Source organism: Elephas maximus, chromosome 24 (assembly GCF_024166365.1).
Source record: "Elephas maximus indicus isolate mEleMax1 chromosome 24, mEleMax1 primary haplotype, whole genome shotgun sequence".
In the NCBI taxonomy this organism is placed as follows: Eukaryota; Metazoa; Chordata; class Mammalia; order Proboscidea; family Elephantidae; genus Elephas; species Elephas maximus.
Window position 1 is genome coordinate 19,601,773 of NC_064842.1, and position 17,470 is coordinate 19,619,242.

Sequence of the window (17,470 nt, forward strand, 5' to 3'; positions counted from 1 at the left end):
ATTGCCAAAATGGCAAATTTATGTTATACGTATTTTACTACAGTAAAAGACAAAACAAAAAACTGTAAGGGACAGAATAGGACGAATTAGATAAGGTCAGGGAAGGCCTCTCTAATAAGGAGATATTTGAACTTAAACCTGAATCAAGTATAAGAGTCATATAGATATCAAGGTGAGGAACATTTTAGGCATATGAGACAGTGACTATCCAAGGAACAGCAAAGAGGCTGGTCTTGGCTAGGGTACAGCGAATGAGGGCTCAAGTGATAGGAGATGACATCAGAGCCGAGGCCAGATCACACAGAGCTTTTCAGGCCACAGAAAGCGTTCTCTATTTCATTCTGAGTGAGATAAGAAACCAAACGGGGGTTTTAAGCGGAGCAATAAAATGATTTTAGTATATTTTTGAAGGCCCACTCTGGATGCTAGATAGACTCTGATCTGGAGAAGGATGAATATGCAAGGATGAAAACAGGAAGACCACGTGAAAAACTATTGTATGCCTAGGCTAGGGATGATGGTGGCTTCGGCTGGAGTGACAGCGGTGAAAAGGGGATAGATTTTAGATAAAGCCAACAGGACTTGCAAATCTATTGGTTGTGAGATGTGAAAGGGGAGGATTCAGAGATGAGATACTGGCTTGTGGCCTGAAAGACTGGGGAAAAAGAGTTGCTATTTTGGAAACCCTGGTGGCATAGTAGCTAAGTGCAGCAGCTGCTAACCAAAGGGTCAGCAGTTCGAATCTGCCAGGCACTCCTTGGAAACTCTATGGGGGCAGTTCTACTCTGTCCTATAGGGTCGCTATGAGTCGGAATCGACTCGAGGGCACTGGGTTTGTTTTTGGTTTTTTATTTACTAGATGGGAAGGGTGGGGAAAGGAGCAGGTTTAGGTGGGAATGAGGGAATCAAGAATTCAGACTGGGATATGCTAAGTTTGAGACGCTTACTAGTCATCCAAGTGAAGGTATGAAATAGGAGCATGGAGCTCAGGGTAGCAGTGCCACTGGTGGGCCAAGAGTGAATATAAATAGAGTTAAGATGTATGAAAACCAAACCCTGAGATACTTCTCTATTTAGAAGTCAAGACAAGAAGATGAGGGCGGGGGCTGAGGAGGAGCAGCTGGTGGAGCAGGAGGAGCAAAAACTGGTGTCCCAGAAGACAAGTAAAAAAAAAAGTATTTCTAGAAAAAGGCCACGTGGAGCTCTTTCAAATTCTGCTGATAGGTCATATAATATGAATGAAAACTGATTATTGGGTTTGCAGTGTGGAGGTCACTGATAACCTTGAGAAGAGCAGTTTTCATGGAACATTTGATTATAGAGTGGATTCAAAAGAGAATAAGGGGGGAGGGGGGAGTGAAACCAGGCAATACTTTCCTGGGATTTTGTTGCAAAGAGGAACAGAAAAATTGAACAGTTGGAATTTGAAGGGTGACGTGGGGTCAAGAAAGAGTGATTATAAATTAAGTGATATTTCCTTTAAATTTCAGGTTAGTGTAACTCTTAAATGGATTTCTTGAGGATCAGGCTTTATATTTCTTTGCATTTCCTATAATGTCTAGTAGACTAAAAAAAAAATAATAATAAGATCATTAGGAATAAACCAAACCAAACCAGTTACCATCAAATCAATTCTGACTCATGAGGACCCCATGTGTGTCAGGGTATAACTGTGCTCCATAGGGTTTTCAGCGGCTCATATTTTGGAAGTAGATCATCAGTTCTTTCTTCCGAGGCACCTAGGGGTGGACTCGAACCTCCAATCTTTCAGTTAGTAGCCACCCAGGGACTCCTAAGATGAAGAATAATTACCGTTAATTAAAAGTTTACCACTTGGCAAGCATCTTTCTAAGCATTGTACATATAATTCTTTTTCCTATCAACGCAACAGTCCTATATTAGATTAGAAAACAGAATGGTTAAATTACTTGTTCATGGATTTGAATCCAGGTCTATCTAACTCTACTATACTCTACCACCTCCACACTGAAGAAACATATGTAAGTTGTTTAGCCAGCATCTGCTGATTGGCCACAATGAAACTCTGAAAAAAACAACTTCAGTTTGCCATTTTGTTATGTGAGATCATAGTTAATGTTGGTTGAATTTAAAATCTACCCGTTTTCTAAGTGGTAAAACATGCACCGTTAGCCCTAAAAAACATCGTATAATAGTACATTTAAAATTGTTACGTCTTCATAAGGAAGATATTTATTATGAAATCTAGAATGATTTTTGCCGAATGAGAATATCTCACCTAAAAACACGTCGTCAATATTGCTGTTCTGTGATAACCTTGATAGATTTCCATTTTCTGTCGGTGTTTGTAAAATTCCAGAAACTGTGAAATTATGATAACTGTAATAGACCCTGTGTTTGTCCCATAGTAGTAATTCTGGCATTGCTGAATACAGAAAACGGGAAACTAAAAAACTATCAATAGGGACATCTAAGGCAAAGTTTTGGTGCATCCACCGTTTGGTATCTTCATTATATATTACCAGGTAAATCTTTTTGTTGAAAGTGTGTGCAACGTGGTAACTTAAAAATAAGCCAAGTTCCAAAGGATGCGCTGTATACTCAACAGTGTGGATAGTCAGAGTGGCAGTTGGTGATAGACGTAAAAGATTTTTCAGCTCTGTAGTAGTTATTATTTTGTGAAATCTGAATAATTGATGTGGTTCTTGTTGTCTTGTGTTTTGGGGTTGATGTTGACTACCAAGGTAAACTTCATTTTCTGTCCAGACTGCCATGCTGCTTCTTTTTCCTTGAGACTGTGATAAAATGGAAAAAAATTAGGAAAATCTTCAATTTAGGGACAGTTATAACCATTTCTGTATTCTAATTCATTACATTTAAAAACAAAAAGTAGTAACTACTAAGCTTAACTTTACTTTAGTATACTTCTGAATAATACTTCAGATATAGAAAGATATTCTTTATAGCTGTAGAAATAAATTATCCCAGTAATTTTACCCTCTCCTACATTATTTCTTTGCCATCAGTAGGGATGATAAGTCATAACTCTCTTAAATCCTCAGAGAACACTAGTTTTCTTTTTCCTTTTATCTGCTCTAGCCAGGACTGCCCTTTGACTTTGATGTTTCATAATGTCAGGATATAAGACCCCTCAAACATTAATGAGTGTCTGATACAACCGTCAGAGAGGAAATAAATTAGAAGGAATCGTTTAAACAACCTGTGAGTCTAGAATGTAGAATATCATACAAAACTGCTACTCTTACCCTAACAATCAAAACAGGTTCAATAAGGAAGAAAAGTACGGGTTTTTAAAAAATCCGTCAAAGACCTAAAGAACCTAAAGGAACTAAGTGCAGAAAATGGTGAGCTCTTTATAGAAGAGACCCATAGCTATTCCCATTCTTGTCAGAGGGATGGGAGGAAAATAAGACAGGGGTTAGGAGAAACTAGGCAAATTTTTGGCAAACCTTTAAGGACCTTATGTGGGTTAGCATGATAGATGAGAATTCCGAGGAGGCTCAGCCACAGAATGAGTCTTTACCCACCCGTAGACTTTCCATGAGTCTTCATTTAGTACTTGGGCATACTAAGCCAGAAGACTTGGGGGTGAGGCAAGTGAGCTGCGAGAGAGATTCCCCTGAAGTATTCAGTGCCTCCCCCAAATATATGGCAGTAGCTCTCTGAAGGCAGAAAGGGGCAGGCAGCAGGGCAGGACAGTGAGAGAAACTGAGACATCCTAGGTCTTAGCTACCCTAGGCTGGAAGTGGGGTAGGAGAGTTGAGAGAAACCCTCTCTCTGAGGCTTTGCCTTTACCCAGGGTGCAAAGAATCTCCTTGCCAAGATTGGAAACAGGGAAGCAAGAGAGAGAAACAGAGATCTCCCCAATCCGCGAAAGCCAAGGGCAAATTAAGGGTGGGAATAGAATTCCCCAGTGATCAGAAAGCTGGCAGCTAGGCTGTGAAGCAGAGACAGCTTTCCCAGGATTTGGAAAGCTGGTGGCTCAGCTGTAAAGTTCAAAGAGCTCTCTGAAATCTTGCCAGTGCTAAGATCCAAAGCCTTGCTAAACAGAGAAAACAACTATAATAAAAATGCTGAAGGATCTAGTGGGGAAAAATAGGCGGCATGAGTGAAGAGATGGGAAATTCCAGGTGAGATAGGGAAACTATGAGAAAGAACCAAATACAAATGCTAGATATAAAAAATATATAAATATCAGAAATAGAGAAATTATTAGATGGGCTTAACAGCAGACTAGAAAAAGCCAAGAAAAGAAGCTGTGAACTTGAAAACAGATTAATAGCAAGTATGTAAACTGACTACCACCTGCCTATCGGCTTGTACTGTGGTGGCTTGAGTGTTGCCATGATGCTGGAAGCTATGCCACCACATTGCAAATACCAGCAGGGTCACCCATGGTGGACAAATTTCAGCAGACCTTCCAGACTAAGACAGACTAGGAAGAAAGGCCTGGCTCTCTGCTTCTAAAAATTAGCCAATGAAAACTCTACGGATCACAACAGAATATCATCTGATATAGTCACGAAAGATGAGCCCCTTAGGTTGGAAGTTACTTAAAACACAACAGGGAAGAGTGCCTCCTCATAGTAGAGTTGACTTTAATGACACAGATGGAGTAAATCTTTCATGACTTTCATTTGCTGATGTGACATAACTCAAAATGAGAAGCAATATATGTTAATACATGGAACATGGAATATACAAAGTATGAATCAAAGAAAATTGGAAGTTGACAAAAATGAAATGGAACGCTCGTGGATCAATATCCTAGGCATTAGTTTAGTGAGATGAAAGGGACTGGTATTGGTTATTTTGAATCTGACAATCATATGGTCTACTATGCCAAGAATGACCAATTGAAAAGGAACGGCATTGCATTCATCGTCAAAAAGAACATTTTCAAGGTTTATCCTGAAGTACAACACAGTCAGTGATAGGTTAATATCTATACTCTTACAAGGAAGACCAGTTAATATGACCATTATTCAAATTTACATGCCAACCATGAGTGCCAAAAATGAAAAAATTGAAGATTTTTATGAACTGCTACAGTCTACAATTGATCAAATGTGCAAACAAGAAGCACTGATAATTCTTGGTGATTGAAATATGAAAGCTGGAAACAAAGAAGAAGTATCAGTACTTGGGAAATATTTGGTGATAGGAACAATACTGGAGATCACATGGCAGAATTCTGCAAGACCAATGACTTATTCATTGGAAATAATTTTTTTTTCCCCAACACTACTGTCAACTATACACATGGACCTCGCTTGATGGATTGCACAGGAATCAAATTAATTAAATCTGTAGAAAGAGATAATGGAGAAGTTCAACAACATCAGTTAAGACAAAGCCGGGGCTGAGTGTGATAGAGACCATCAATTGCTCGTATGCATATTCAAGCTGAAGTTGAAGAAAATCAAAGCAAGTTTGTAAGAGCCAAAGTACAACCTTGAATACATCCCACCTGGATTTAGAAATCATCTCAAGAATAGATTTAATGCCCTGAACACTAATGACAGAAGATAAGAAGAGTCGTGGGATGACATCAAGGACATCATACATGAAGGATGTAAAAGGTCAAGACTTTCATTCTTCAATTATTTTCTGCTTTGAATTTTTTGTTCATAACTTGTGTTTTCATTAATGAAAGCAAGCTAAATCATTGAGTGTGTCTGAATTTTTGGTAGGTAGTATGGATTTTTTTTTTCCTCTATTTTATACAAGTCTACTGTCTTAGGCTGGGTTCTCTAGAGAAGCAAAACCAGTAAAGCATAGAAATATATATAGAGAAAGATTTACACCAAGGAAACAGCTCACAGGATTGTAGCTGCTGGAATGTCCCAAATATATGGATCAGAATAGTGGCTTCTCCTGATTCACGTACCCACAGGGGCTGACAAACCAAAGATTGGCAAGTTGGAGAGTAGGGCTCTTGTTCACAGGCTGTGAAGATGGACAAATCCCAAGATTGTCAGATAAGCTGCTAGCTCAAGTCCCAAGAACTGTAGGACAGATGAAATGGAGGCAGCTGCAGGATCCAGAGCAAGCAAAAGCCCACAAACCTTGTCAGAGAGTCCACTTAGATTCAATGCTGGCCACAACCCCAAGGAAACTCCCTTTCAACTGATTGGCTACTCACAGCAGATCTCGTCATGGGGATGATCACATGTAAACACTGAGAATTATGGCCCAGTCAAGTTGATGCACAATTTGAACCATCATACCTACCCTTAGAGCTCTGTGGGAAATATGTTGTCTCACTAATCCTACCCCAGAGTCCCTCGGAGTTCAGAGGTACATAAGTGTACCACATAAAAATGTTCAAATTTTCTACTTTTCTTGCCAAAATGCACACATCTCATACAAGACCCTGTAAAAACAGTAATTTGTGGCTCATGCTCATTTCTTCAGTTGCAAACGGTCATAAAGGCCCCCTGTCTCATTCTTTTATACATAAGGTTGCTATGAGTCAGAGCTGACTCAACAGCACCAAACAATGACATCATACAAACTGAAATACAAAGAAACAAAACAATTTGAAGAAATGAACAGAATATCTGAAATATGTGAGACAATATCATATGGTCTAATACATGTGGATCTGGAGTCCTAGATGGAGAGGAAAAAGACAATAGGACAGAAAAAAATATTTGAAGATATAATGACCAAGCACATCCAAAATTTATGAAAGACATCAGTCCAGAAATCCAATAAGCTCATTAGAACCTCAAGCAGAATAAATACAAAAGAAACCACATGTAGGCACATAATAAATCAAACTGTTGAAAACTAAAGACAGAGAAAAAAGGTCTTAAAAGCAGCTAGAGTAAAAAAAAACAAAAAACACATATACACAAGAACAATGATAAAAATAATGACTGAGTTCTTACCAGAAATGATACAGCTCATAAGAAATGGAATCATATCTTTATAAATGCTAAAACAATAACAATGAAAAACAAAATCCAGGACAATGTTGAAAAGAAGTAGTAGAAACCAAATACCAAAATAGTAGAGTTAAATATAAACACAGCCAATGATTATATTAAATCTGAGTAGACTAAATACTGTCTTTTATCATTACATACAATACTAGCTGTAGGTTTCCATAAACGTCCTTTGTCAAGTTGAAGAAAGTCACTTTTATCCCTAAACTTGATGAGTGCTTTTTATCAAAGATGTTGTCAAATGCTTTTTTTTTTTTTGCATGCATTGAGACGATCGTATGGTTTTTCCTTTTTAGTTTGTTAATAGAGTAAATCATATTTATATTGATTGCTTTTCTGTTGTAAACCACCCTTTTATTCCTGAGAAGAACCGCACTTAATCATGATATATTTTCTTTTTTATTTATTGTTGGGTATGGTTTGCTAAAATTTCGTTTGGAATTTTACATCTACAGTCTTGAGGGAAATTGGTCCCTAGTTTTATTTTCTTTTACAGTGTTTCTTGTTGCAGTATCAGATAATACTGGCCTCATACGATGAATTGGGAAGTACTCTCTTCTTGTCTAATTTTTTGGAAGAGTTTGTTTAGAATTTGTATCATCTATTTCTTAAATGTATGGTAGAATTCACCAGGGAAGCTCTCTTGGTGTAGCATTTTCTTTGTTGGAAGGCTTTTAACAATAAAATCAATTTCTTTCATTAATATAGGAGTATCCATATTATGTATTTCTTCTTCAGTAAGCTTTGGTAATTTGTGTCTTCCAAGAGATTTTTCCATTTCACTTTTTTTTAAAAAATTTGTTGGCTGAAAATTGCTCGTAACATTCCTTTATTAACCTTTTATTAGCAGTAGATTTTGTAGTGATTCCACTTCTCTCCATTGTGGTATTGATAACTTGTGTCTTCTTTTTACATTGATCATTTTGGCTAAAAATTTATCAATTTTTTATCTTCTCAGTGAACTAGCTTTTGGTTTCATTGATTTGTGCAGTTTTTTTCTGTTTCCTATGTTATTAATTTACTCAATGATTTTACTATTTTATTTCTTCTGCTTACTTTTGGTTTAATACTCTTCTTCTTCTAGTTTCTTAATGTGGAAGCTTATTAATTTAAGATATTTATTCTTTTTAAATATAGGCTGTAAATGCTATAAATTTCCTCTAGGTACTGCTTTGGCAGCATTCCACAAATTTTGACAAGTTTTGCTTTTATTTCCATTCAGTTCAAAATACTTTTTAATTAGCTTTTTTATTTGGTTTTTTACTCATAGGTTAAAAAAAAAAAATTTTTTTTTTTACTCATGGGTTATTTAGAAGTGTGTTAGTTTCCTAATATTTGGGGATATTTCAGAATATCTTTTTGTTATTGGTTTCTAATTAAATTTCATTATTGTCAAAGAACATTGTATGACTTCAATTTTTTTAAACATATCAAGACTTGTTTTATGTTTCATAACATGGCCCATTTTGGTAAATGTTCCACGTGCATTTGAAAAGAATATCTATTTTGCTGTTCTTGGGTGGCATTTTCCATAAATGTCAATTAGATCCAGATGTTGTTTTTGTTGCTAGGTGCTACCAAGTTGGTTCCGACTCACAGTGACCCTATGTACCACAGAATGAAACACGGCCCTGTCCTGCACCATCCTTACAATTGTTGTTATGCTTCAGTCCATTCTTGCAGCCACTGTGTCAATCCATCTTGTTAAGGGCCTTCCTTTTTTCTGCTGACCCTATACTTTACCAAGCATGATGTCCTTCTCCAGGGACTGATCCCTCCTGATAACATGTCCAAACTATGGAAGACGCAGTCTCACCATCCTTGCTTCTATGGAGCATTTCGGATGTACTTCTGCCAAGACAGATTTGTTTGTTCTTTGGCAGTCCATGGTATATTCAATATTCTTCGCCAACACCACAATTCAAAGGCATCAATTCTTCTTCTGTCTTCCTTATTCGTTGTCCAGCTTGCACATGCATAGGAGGTGATTGAAAACACCATGGCTTGGGTAGGGTGTACATTAGTCTTCAAGGTGATATGTTTGCTTTTCAACACTTTAAAGAGGTCCTTTGCAAGAGATTTGCCCAATGCAATGCATTTTTTGATTTCCTGACTGCTGCTTCCATGGCCGTTGATTGTGGATACAAAAAAAATGAAATCCTTGACAACTTCAATCTTTTCTCCATTTATCATGATGTTGCTTATTGGTCCAGTTGTGAGGATTTTTGTTTTCTTTATGTTGAGGTGCAATCTATACTGAAGGCTATGGTGTTTGATCTTCATCAGTAAGTGCTTCAAGTCCTCTTCACTTTCAGCAAACAAGGTTGTGTCATCTGCATAATACAGGTTGTTAATGAGTCTTCCTCCAATCCTGATGCCCCATTTTTCTTCATATAGTCCAGCTTCTTGTATTATTTGCTCAGCATACAGATTGAATAGATATAGTGAAAGGATACAACCCTGACACACACCTTTTCTGACTTTAAATCACTTGGTATCCCCTTGTTCTGTCTGAACAACTGCCTCTTGATCTATGTACGGTTTCTCATGAGCACAATTAAGTGTCCTGGAATTCCCATTCTTCACCATGTTATCCATAATTTGTTATGATCCACGCTGTTAAATGCCTTTGCACAGTCAATAAAACACAGGTAAACATCTATCTGATATTCTCTGCTTTCATCCAGGATCCATCTAACATCAGCAATGATATCTCTGGCTCCACGTCCTCTTAGGAATCCAGCTTGAATTTCTGGCAGTTCTCTGTTGATATACTGCTGCAGCTGCTTTTGAATGATCTTCAGCAAAATTTTGCTTGTGTGTGATATTAATGATGTTGTTTGATAATTTCTGTATTTGGTTCGATCAGGAGATAGGGCCAAGATGGTGGAGTAGTCAGACACTTCCGATGATCCCTCTTACAACAAAGACCTGAAAAAACAAGTTAAACAATTATGTATATGACAAGCTAGGAGCCCTGAACATCAAAGGCAAATTGAGAAAATGGATTGAATGGCAGAAGGAGGGAGAGATGGTTGAGAAGCAGTGAAGAATTGCCTGACCTGACTCAGTGGGAACCCTCAGGCATGATCCCCTGGAGTGACCACCGGCGGGGCTGGTGGTAGCGTTTCAGATGCAGTCTCCTCAGGGAGAGACAGCGAGCCGCACAGCCTACTCATACTTCCGGAATCAGAGAAGAATGGCGCTCTCGGCAAAAGCTAAGTAATTGTGTTTATTTTGCCATGCCCCCATCCCCCAAGCCAGCTTCAGTGGCTATCGATTTCCCTCAGCTTGAGATAGGTCCTGCTGTGCGTCCTGAGCCATTCTCCTGACCTTGGGGAAGGAATAAATAAACAATTGGGGGCAAAGACAACCTGCCAGCTTCACTAACCTGGGGATCTCAGGGCAGAAGCAGCTCCTGTCCAGGCACAACTGGTCCATGGAATTTGAATACCTTTCCCCCCTGCATGGACCTGTGTGGGCTATTTCAGGAGAATAGGCAGACTGCAACTGTTTCAGCTGTGCGATGGAGAGGTGGATTTTTTATGCTTGACACCACTTTGCCTTTTAAACAGGGTCGTCACCTACCCACATCAGGGGCCTAAGGACTGGTGGCTTCACGCACACCACCTAGCCACCCATGACAGGGGTCCAAGAATAAGTGGTACCTTCCAGTCCTTACAACCAAAAGCATTGAGTGCCCATGGTCTGGCTGCAGAACCCATTCACCTGTGTGCTCTAGGGAACAGGGATGCACTTTCCTCACAGACACTCAGGGGACAATTCTCAGCCCCCTGCCTTGTTCAGAGCATGACCCACTGTTGCAACCAGATACTGGTAACTACACCAATCATCCCTGCCCCTCTAAGACTGTAGGACAGAGCCTGTACCACACACTTGGTGACTAACTACCTGGGATGCCAGAGCTGAATCCATACAAGAAAAGTGAACGGATTCCTAGGCTCATATACCTGGTAACAGCTCTAGCCATCTGGTGACAATACATTAGAGCTTCAAAGGCAAAAATAATCAAGCTAGCCCACTCAAGCAGCCTATTTGGGCATATCAAAACAAAAACAAAGCAAGAAGCTAGGATACGGTAAGCAAACATAAAATAAATTAATACAATAACTCATAGATGGCTCAGAGAAAACAATCAATATCAAATCACGTGAACAAGCAGACCATGATTGCTTCAACAAGCTCAGGCAAAACACAGAACAAGCCAAGAAACACACAGATAAAGCAGTTGAAGAAATTAAAAAGGTTATTCAAGAACATGATGAAAAATTTAATAGGCTACAAGAATCCACAGAGAGGCGGCAATCAGAAATTCAGAAGATTAAAATAAAATTACAGAATTAGACAACTCGATAGAAAGTCAGAGGAGCAGAATTGAAGAAACGGAAGGCAGAATTAGTGAGATTGAAGATAAAACACTTGGCACCAACATATTCGAGGAAAAATCAGAAAAAGAATTAAAAAAAAATGAAGAAACCCTAAGAATCATGTGGGACTCTATCAAGAGAAATAACCTACGTGTGATTGGAGTACCAGAACAGGGAGGGATAACAGAATAAAGAGAGAATTGTTGAAGATTTGTTGTCAGAAAACTCCCCTGATATCATGAAACCTGAGAAGATATCTATCCAAGATGTTCATCAAACTACACATAAGATAGATCTCAAAAGAAAGTCACCAAGACATATTATAATCAAACTTGCCAAAACCAAAGATAAAGAGAATTTTAAGGGTGGCTAGGAATAAGCAAAAAGTCACCTACAAAGGAGAATCAATAAGAATAAGCTCGGACTCCTCAGCAGAAACCACGCAGGCAAGTAGTCAATGGGATGACATATATAAAGCATTGAAGGGAAAAAATTGCTAGCCAAGAATCATATATACAGCAAAACTGTCTCTCAAATATGAAGGCGAAATTAGGACTTTTCCAGATAAACGGAATTTCAGGGAATTTGTAAAAATCAAACCAAAACTACAGAAATACTAAAGGGAGTTCTCTGGTTAGGAAATCAATAATATCAGCTATCAACTCAAGACTAGAACTCAGGACAGAGCAAGTAGATGTCAACCTAGGTACGGAAATCACAAAAATAAATCAAGATGAAAAAATGCTCAAAACAGGGAAATAGTGATGTCATTGGGTAAAAGATGATAACATTACAACAATAAAGAGGAAGTAAAAAATACAGTCATAGATTTTTCATATGGAGAGGAAGTCAAGGCAGTATAAAAAAGTTAGGTTTAAACTTAGAAAAATGCGGGTAAATATTAAGGTAACCACAAAGGAGACTAAAAATTCAGTTTGATCACCTTTCTTGGGAATGGGCACAAATATGGATCTCTTCCACTCAGTTAGCCAGGTAGCTCTCTTTCCAATTTCTTGGCATAGATGCATTAGCACTTCCAGCACTGCATCTGTTTGTTGAAACATCTCAATGGATATTCCATCAATTCTTGGAGCCTTGTTTTTCGCCAATGCCTTCAGAGCAGCTTGGACTTCTTTCTTCAGTACCATTGGTTCCTGATCATATGCCACCCCTTGAAATGGTTGAATGTCGACTAATACTTTTTGGTATAATGACCCTGTGTATTCCTTCCATCTTCTTTTGATGCTTCCTGTGTTGTTTAGTATTTTCCCCATAGAACCCTTCACTATTGCAACTTGAAGCTTGAAGTTTTTCTTCAGTTCTTTCAACTTGAGAAACACTGAGCATGTTCCTTCTTTTTGGTTTTCTATTTCCAGCTCTTTGCACATGTCATTATAATACTTTACTTTGTCTTCTTGAGCTGGCCTTTGAAATCCTCTGTTCAGTTCTTTTACTCATTATTTCTTCCTTTTGCTTTAGCTGTTCGACATTTGAGAGCAAGTTTTAGAGTCTCCTCTGACATCCATCTTGGTCTTTTCTTTTTTTCCTGTCTTTTCAATGACCTCTTGCTTTCTTCATGTATGATGTCATTGATGTCATTCCACAACTCATCTGGTCTTCAGTCACTAGTGTTCAATGTGTCAAATCTATTCTTCAGATGGTCTCTAAATTCAGGTGGTATATATTCAAGGTCATATTTTGGCTCTTGTGGACGTGTCCTGATTTTCTTCAGTTTCAACTTGAACTGGCATATGAGCAACTGATGATCTGTTCCACAGTCAGCCGCTGACCTTGTTCTGACTGATGACATTGAGCTTTTCCATCATCTCTTTCCACAGATATAGTCGATTTGATGCCTGTGTATTCCATCTGGTGAGGCTCATGTGTATGGTCACCATTTATGTTGGTGAAAAAGGTATTTGGAATGAAGAAGTTGTTGGTCTTGCAAAATTCTATCATTCCGTCTTTGGCATTGTTTCTATCACCAAGGCCATATTTTCCAATTACCAATCCTTCTTCTTTGTTTCCAACTTTCACATTCCAATCACCAGTAATTATCACTGCATCCTGATTGCATTTTGATCAATCTCAGATTGCAGAAGCTGATAAAAATCTTCAGTTTCTTCATCTTTGGCCATAGTGGTTAGTGCATAAATTTGAATAATAGTCATATTAACTCGTCTTCCTTGTAGGCATATAGATATTATCCTATCACTGACAGCATTGTATTTATGGATAGATCTTAAAATGTTCTTTTTGATGATGAATGCAACACCATTTCTCTTCAAGTTGTCATTCCTGGCATAGTACACTAAATGATTGTCTGATTCAAAATGGCCAATACCAGTCCATTTGAGATTATTAATGCCTAGGATATCAATGTTTATGCATTCTATTTCATTTTTGATGATTACCAATTTTCCTAGATTTATACTATGTACATTCCAGGTTCTGATTATTAATGGACGTTTGCAGCTGTTTCTTCTCATTTTGAGTCATGCACAACAGCAAATGAAGGTCTGAAAGCTTGACTCCATCCATGTCATTAAGTTCGACTCTACTTTGAGGAGGCAGCTCTTCCCCAGTTGTATTTTGAGTTCCATCCAACCTGGGGGGCTCATCTTCTGGTACTATATCAGACTATGTTCCAGTGCTATTCATAAGGTTTTCACTGGCTAATTTTTTTCATAAGTAGACCTCCAGGTCCTTCTTCCTCGTCTGTCTTAGTCTGGAAGCTCAGCTGAAACCTGTCCTCTGTGGGTGACCTGGCTGGTATCTGAATATTGGTGGCATGGAAAAAAAAATATTGGTGGCATAGCTTCCAGCATTACAGCAACATGCAAGCCCCCACAGTATGACAAACTGACAGACATGTGAGGGTAGATCCAGATGGTCGATAGTATTGTGCAAGTATTTCCTACTCTTGCTGATTTTCATTTATTTGTTCTACCCATTTTTGAGAGGAAATATTGAAATATCTGACTATAATTGTGGATTTTATCTGTTTCTCCTCACAGTTCCATCACTTTTTGCTTTATGTATTTTGAAGCTCTATCTTTAGAGTCATAAACATTGGTCCTTTTTATGTGCTCTTGATGAGGTGACCCTAATATTGTTATTATATGGCCCTCTTCATCTCTGGTAATATTCTTTGCTCTGAATTCTAGTTTGTCTAGTATTAATACAGCTACTGTAGCTTTTTAAAATTAATGTTGTCATGTATAGCTTTCTCCATCCTTTACTTTTAAGATATTTCTGTCTTCCTATTTTAAGTTTGTTTCTTATATGCACTATATAGGGCCTTGCTTTTTAAATCCAGTCTTATAATCTCTGCCTTTTAATTGTAGTGTTTAGGTCATTTACATTTAATGTGATTATTTATATGGTTTGGGTTAAATCTATCACCTTGTTATTTGTTTTCTAGTTGTCCCATATTTTTTGTTTCCCTTTTTTTCTTATTTTGAATTAACTGAATTTTTATGATTCCATTTCATCTTATTAGCTACAACTATTTTTTTATTTTAGTGGTTGCTTTAGGATTGTAGTACACAGCTTAAACCTCTCATAGGCTTTCACATTATATTATACCACTTTGAATCTAGTATATAAAACCATTACAAAATTATACTGCCCTTCTCTCTCCTGTCCTTTGTGCTATTTTTGTAATACATTTTATTTTTACATATGTTATAATTCTATAATACATTGTCACTATTTTTGTTTTAAACAGTCACTTACCTTATAAAGAGATTCAAGTAGTAATTTAAAAAATCTTACATATGTAACCTTGTAGTTGCCATTTCCACTTGATTTTTCACTTCTTTGTATAGATCCATATTTCCATCTTATATCATTTTTCTTCTGCTTGAAGGACTTACTTTAACACTTCCTTCCAGTGTGGGTATGCCAGTGACAAATTATCTCAATTTTGTGTGTCTGAAAAGTCTTTCTTTTGCCTTTATTTTTTTTAAAGATATTTTCATGGCTATAGAATTCTAGTTAAAACAAAAATTTTTTTTAAAGGTGATGCTTCACTGTCTTCTCACTTGCATTGTTTCCAATGAAAAGCTTGATGACAACCTTATCTTTATTCTTTTGTATGTAATATATACCCTTCCTCTGGCTGCTTTTTAAGTCTTTCTCTTTATCACTGGATTTGAGAAATTTGATTATTATGTGCCCTTTTTTTGGTATAGGTTTTTCTTCATGTTTCTTGTGCTTGGGTTTATTGGCTTTCTTGGATCTGTAGTTTTTAGTTTTAATGAAATTTGGAAAATTTTTGCTATTAATTTTCAAAGACTTTTTTCTGTCCCTCTTCCCCTACGTGTAATATACTTGTATATTAGGCTACCAGAAATTGCCCCACGGCTCAGTGATGCACTTTTGATTTTTTTTTCTTTTGCCTTGGGCAGAACCAAATGGCAACACCCAGCTCACTGGGTGTGAGCTTTCTGACTGAAAACATGGTTGCAGAAACACAGCTGAGGAAGGAGTAATAACTTGGCGGGGGGGAGGGGACTGTGCTCCTTAGTAGGAAAATTGATTAGTGCTTGATATCTCACCTGAGTGGCTGCACCCTCTGATGGACAGACTGATCACTGTGTGTTCTCTGGTGTGTTTAGAAGACACTGAAAGTTGAAATCTGAGATCTGGAACTTTCTAATCCTAATTAAATCAGGGAAGGAGAAGGAGATATCACAGAGAAGGAGAGGAAGTGGTAAGCAAAGGCTGAAGGCTCTACTTACCTAAGATTTTCTCATAGAAAATAGTGTGGGCAAGAACAGCAACTACTGGGAGAACTGAGAAAGCTAATACCCTCAAAAATTCCAGTGCCTCATCAAAAAATTATAAGAGACACAAAGATAAAAGAAATCATGGCCTATTGAAATGAACATGATGAAGGGAGTGTGATTCCTAAATAATGAACAGAATGGAAGACTATAATACAACAATGTTAAATATAATCAAAGAACTAAGGGAAAACATAGGAAAAGATCTAAAGAAATAAGGAAAACGATGCATGAACAAAATGAGGATTAAAAAAAAAAAGATAAGACACACCAAAAAGAGATACTGCAACTGAAAGAGATTTTTCAGCCTTAAATAAGTGTGCAAAAGCTCTATAGTATAGTCTGCAATATATTACTGAATAAATGGTATAGTCAACATATTTAAATGTTTAGGTGTAACATACATTTATGTAACCTTTTACTAACCTTGAATAAATAGTTAACCCAACACCATCTTCTTGATGTAGTACCAATAATTCCACCATCAGGAAGATTGTCATTTCTTCCTAGTCTTGTAAATTTATAAAAATCTTTTAGGTAAAGAATACCATTTATTATAAAAAATATTCTACCCTCTGATAGGCACATATCTGTTACACTGTGTCTTTCATCATCATTCAGAATGCCTGGAGGCACTCTGATTTTTGTCCAAGTAAGGAATGAATCATTTGTTTGAAAGGTCTCCATTTCAGCTACCACAACAATAGTTGAAGGAGCACAAGCATCCCAGTCAACTATTAATTGACTACCACTTGGTGTAGAGAGCGGTAAATATCCAGGAATCTCAGGTGCGATCACCAAAGGAAACACCAGCAGAAAAAAAAAATCTGCAACAAAACAATCTTGAAAAGCCACTTTGTTTCCCATAATACTCTGTAGCATATCATCTTTTCTCATTGGTACTGATATTTTCCAGACCCTAAGGAGAGAAAAATAAAAAAAAATGAAAATAAAATAATCTCTCTCTCCTCAGGTACATGATGCATTGTACTGACAGTTAGCATATTTTAAAAAATTAATTTATCAACATAAATACAGGTAAAAAATTTTTTAATGAGTACTAAAATGCTATTGCTGCTCCCATTTCTCCTCATTCTTCATTCTTGCCTGCAAAAGAAAACAATCTTGACACTTACAGCTCTTTCTTATGAAATGTCTTCATATTCCCAAGCAAACATTCTTAGACTGCCTTTTTTTAATATGTAGTTTTTATACATTATCTATTGCCTCACTTCCCCCCCTCCCCACGTCTGTCAGTTTGTCATACTGTAGGGGTTTGCATGTTGCTGTAATGCTGGAAGCTATGCCACTAGTATTTCAAATACCAGCAGGGTTACCC

General features: G+C 37.4%; 1 protein-coding gene across 1 annotated transcript in view; it reads right to left on the reverse strand.

Moving 5' to 3' along the window:
- CATSPERE (catsper channel auxiliary subunit epsilon) overlaps window positions 1-17,470 on the reverse strand; it is a 165,102-nt gene that overhangs the window by 104,956 nt on the left and 42,676 nt on the right. The window contains exons 4-5 of the mRNA XM_049867930.1: window positions 16,558-17,050; window positions 2,258-2,774 (exon numbers count right to left, since the gene is read on the reverse strand). Of these exons, the coding sequence (XP_049723887.1) occupies window positions 2,258-2,774; window positions 16,558-17,050 (1,010 nt within the window). The remainder of the gene's footprint in view (window positions 1-2,257; window positions 2,775-16,557; window positions 17,051-17,470) is intronic.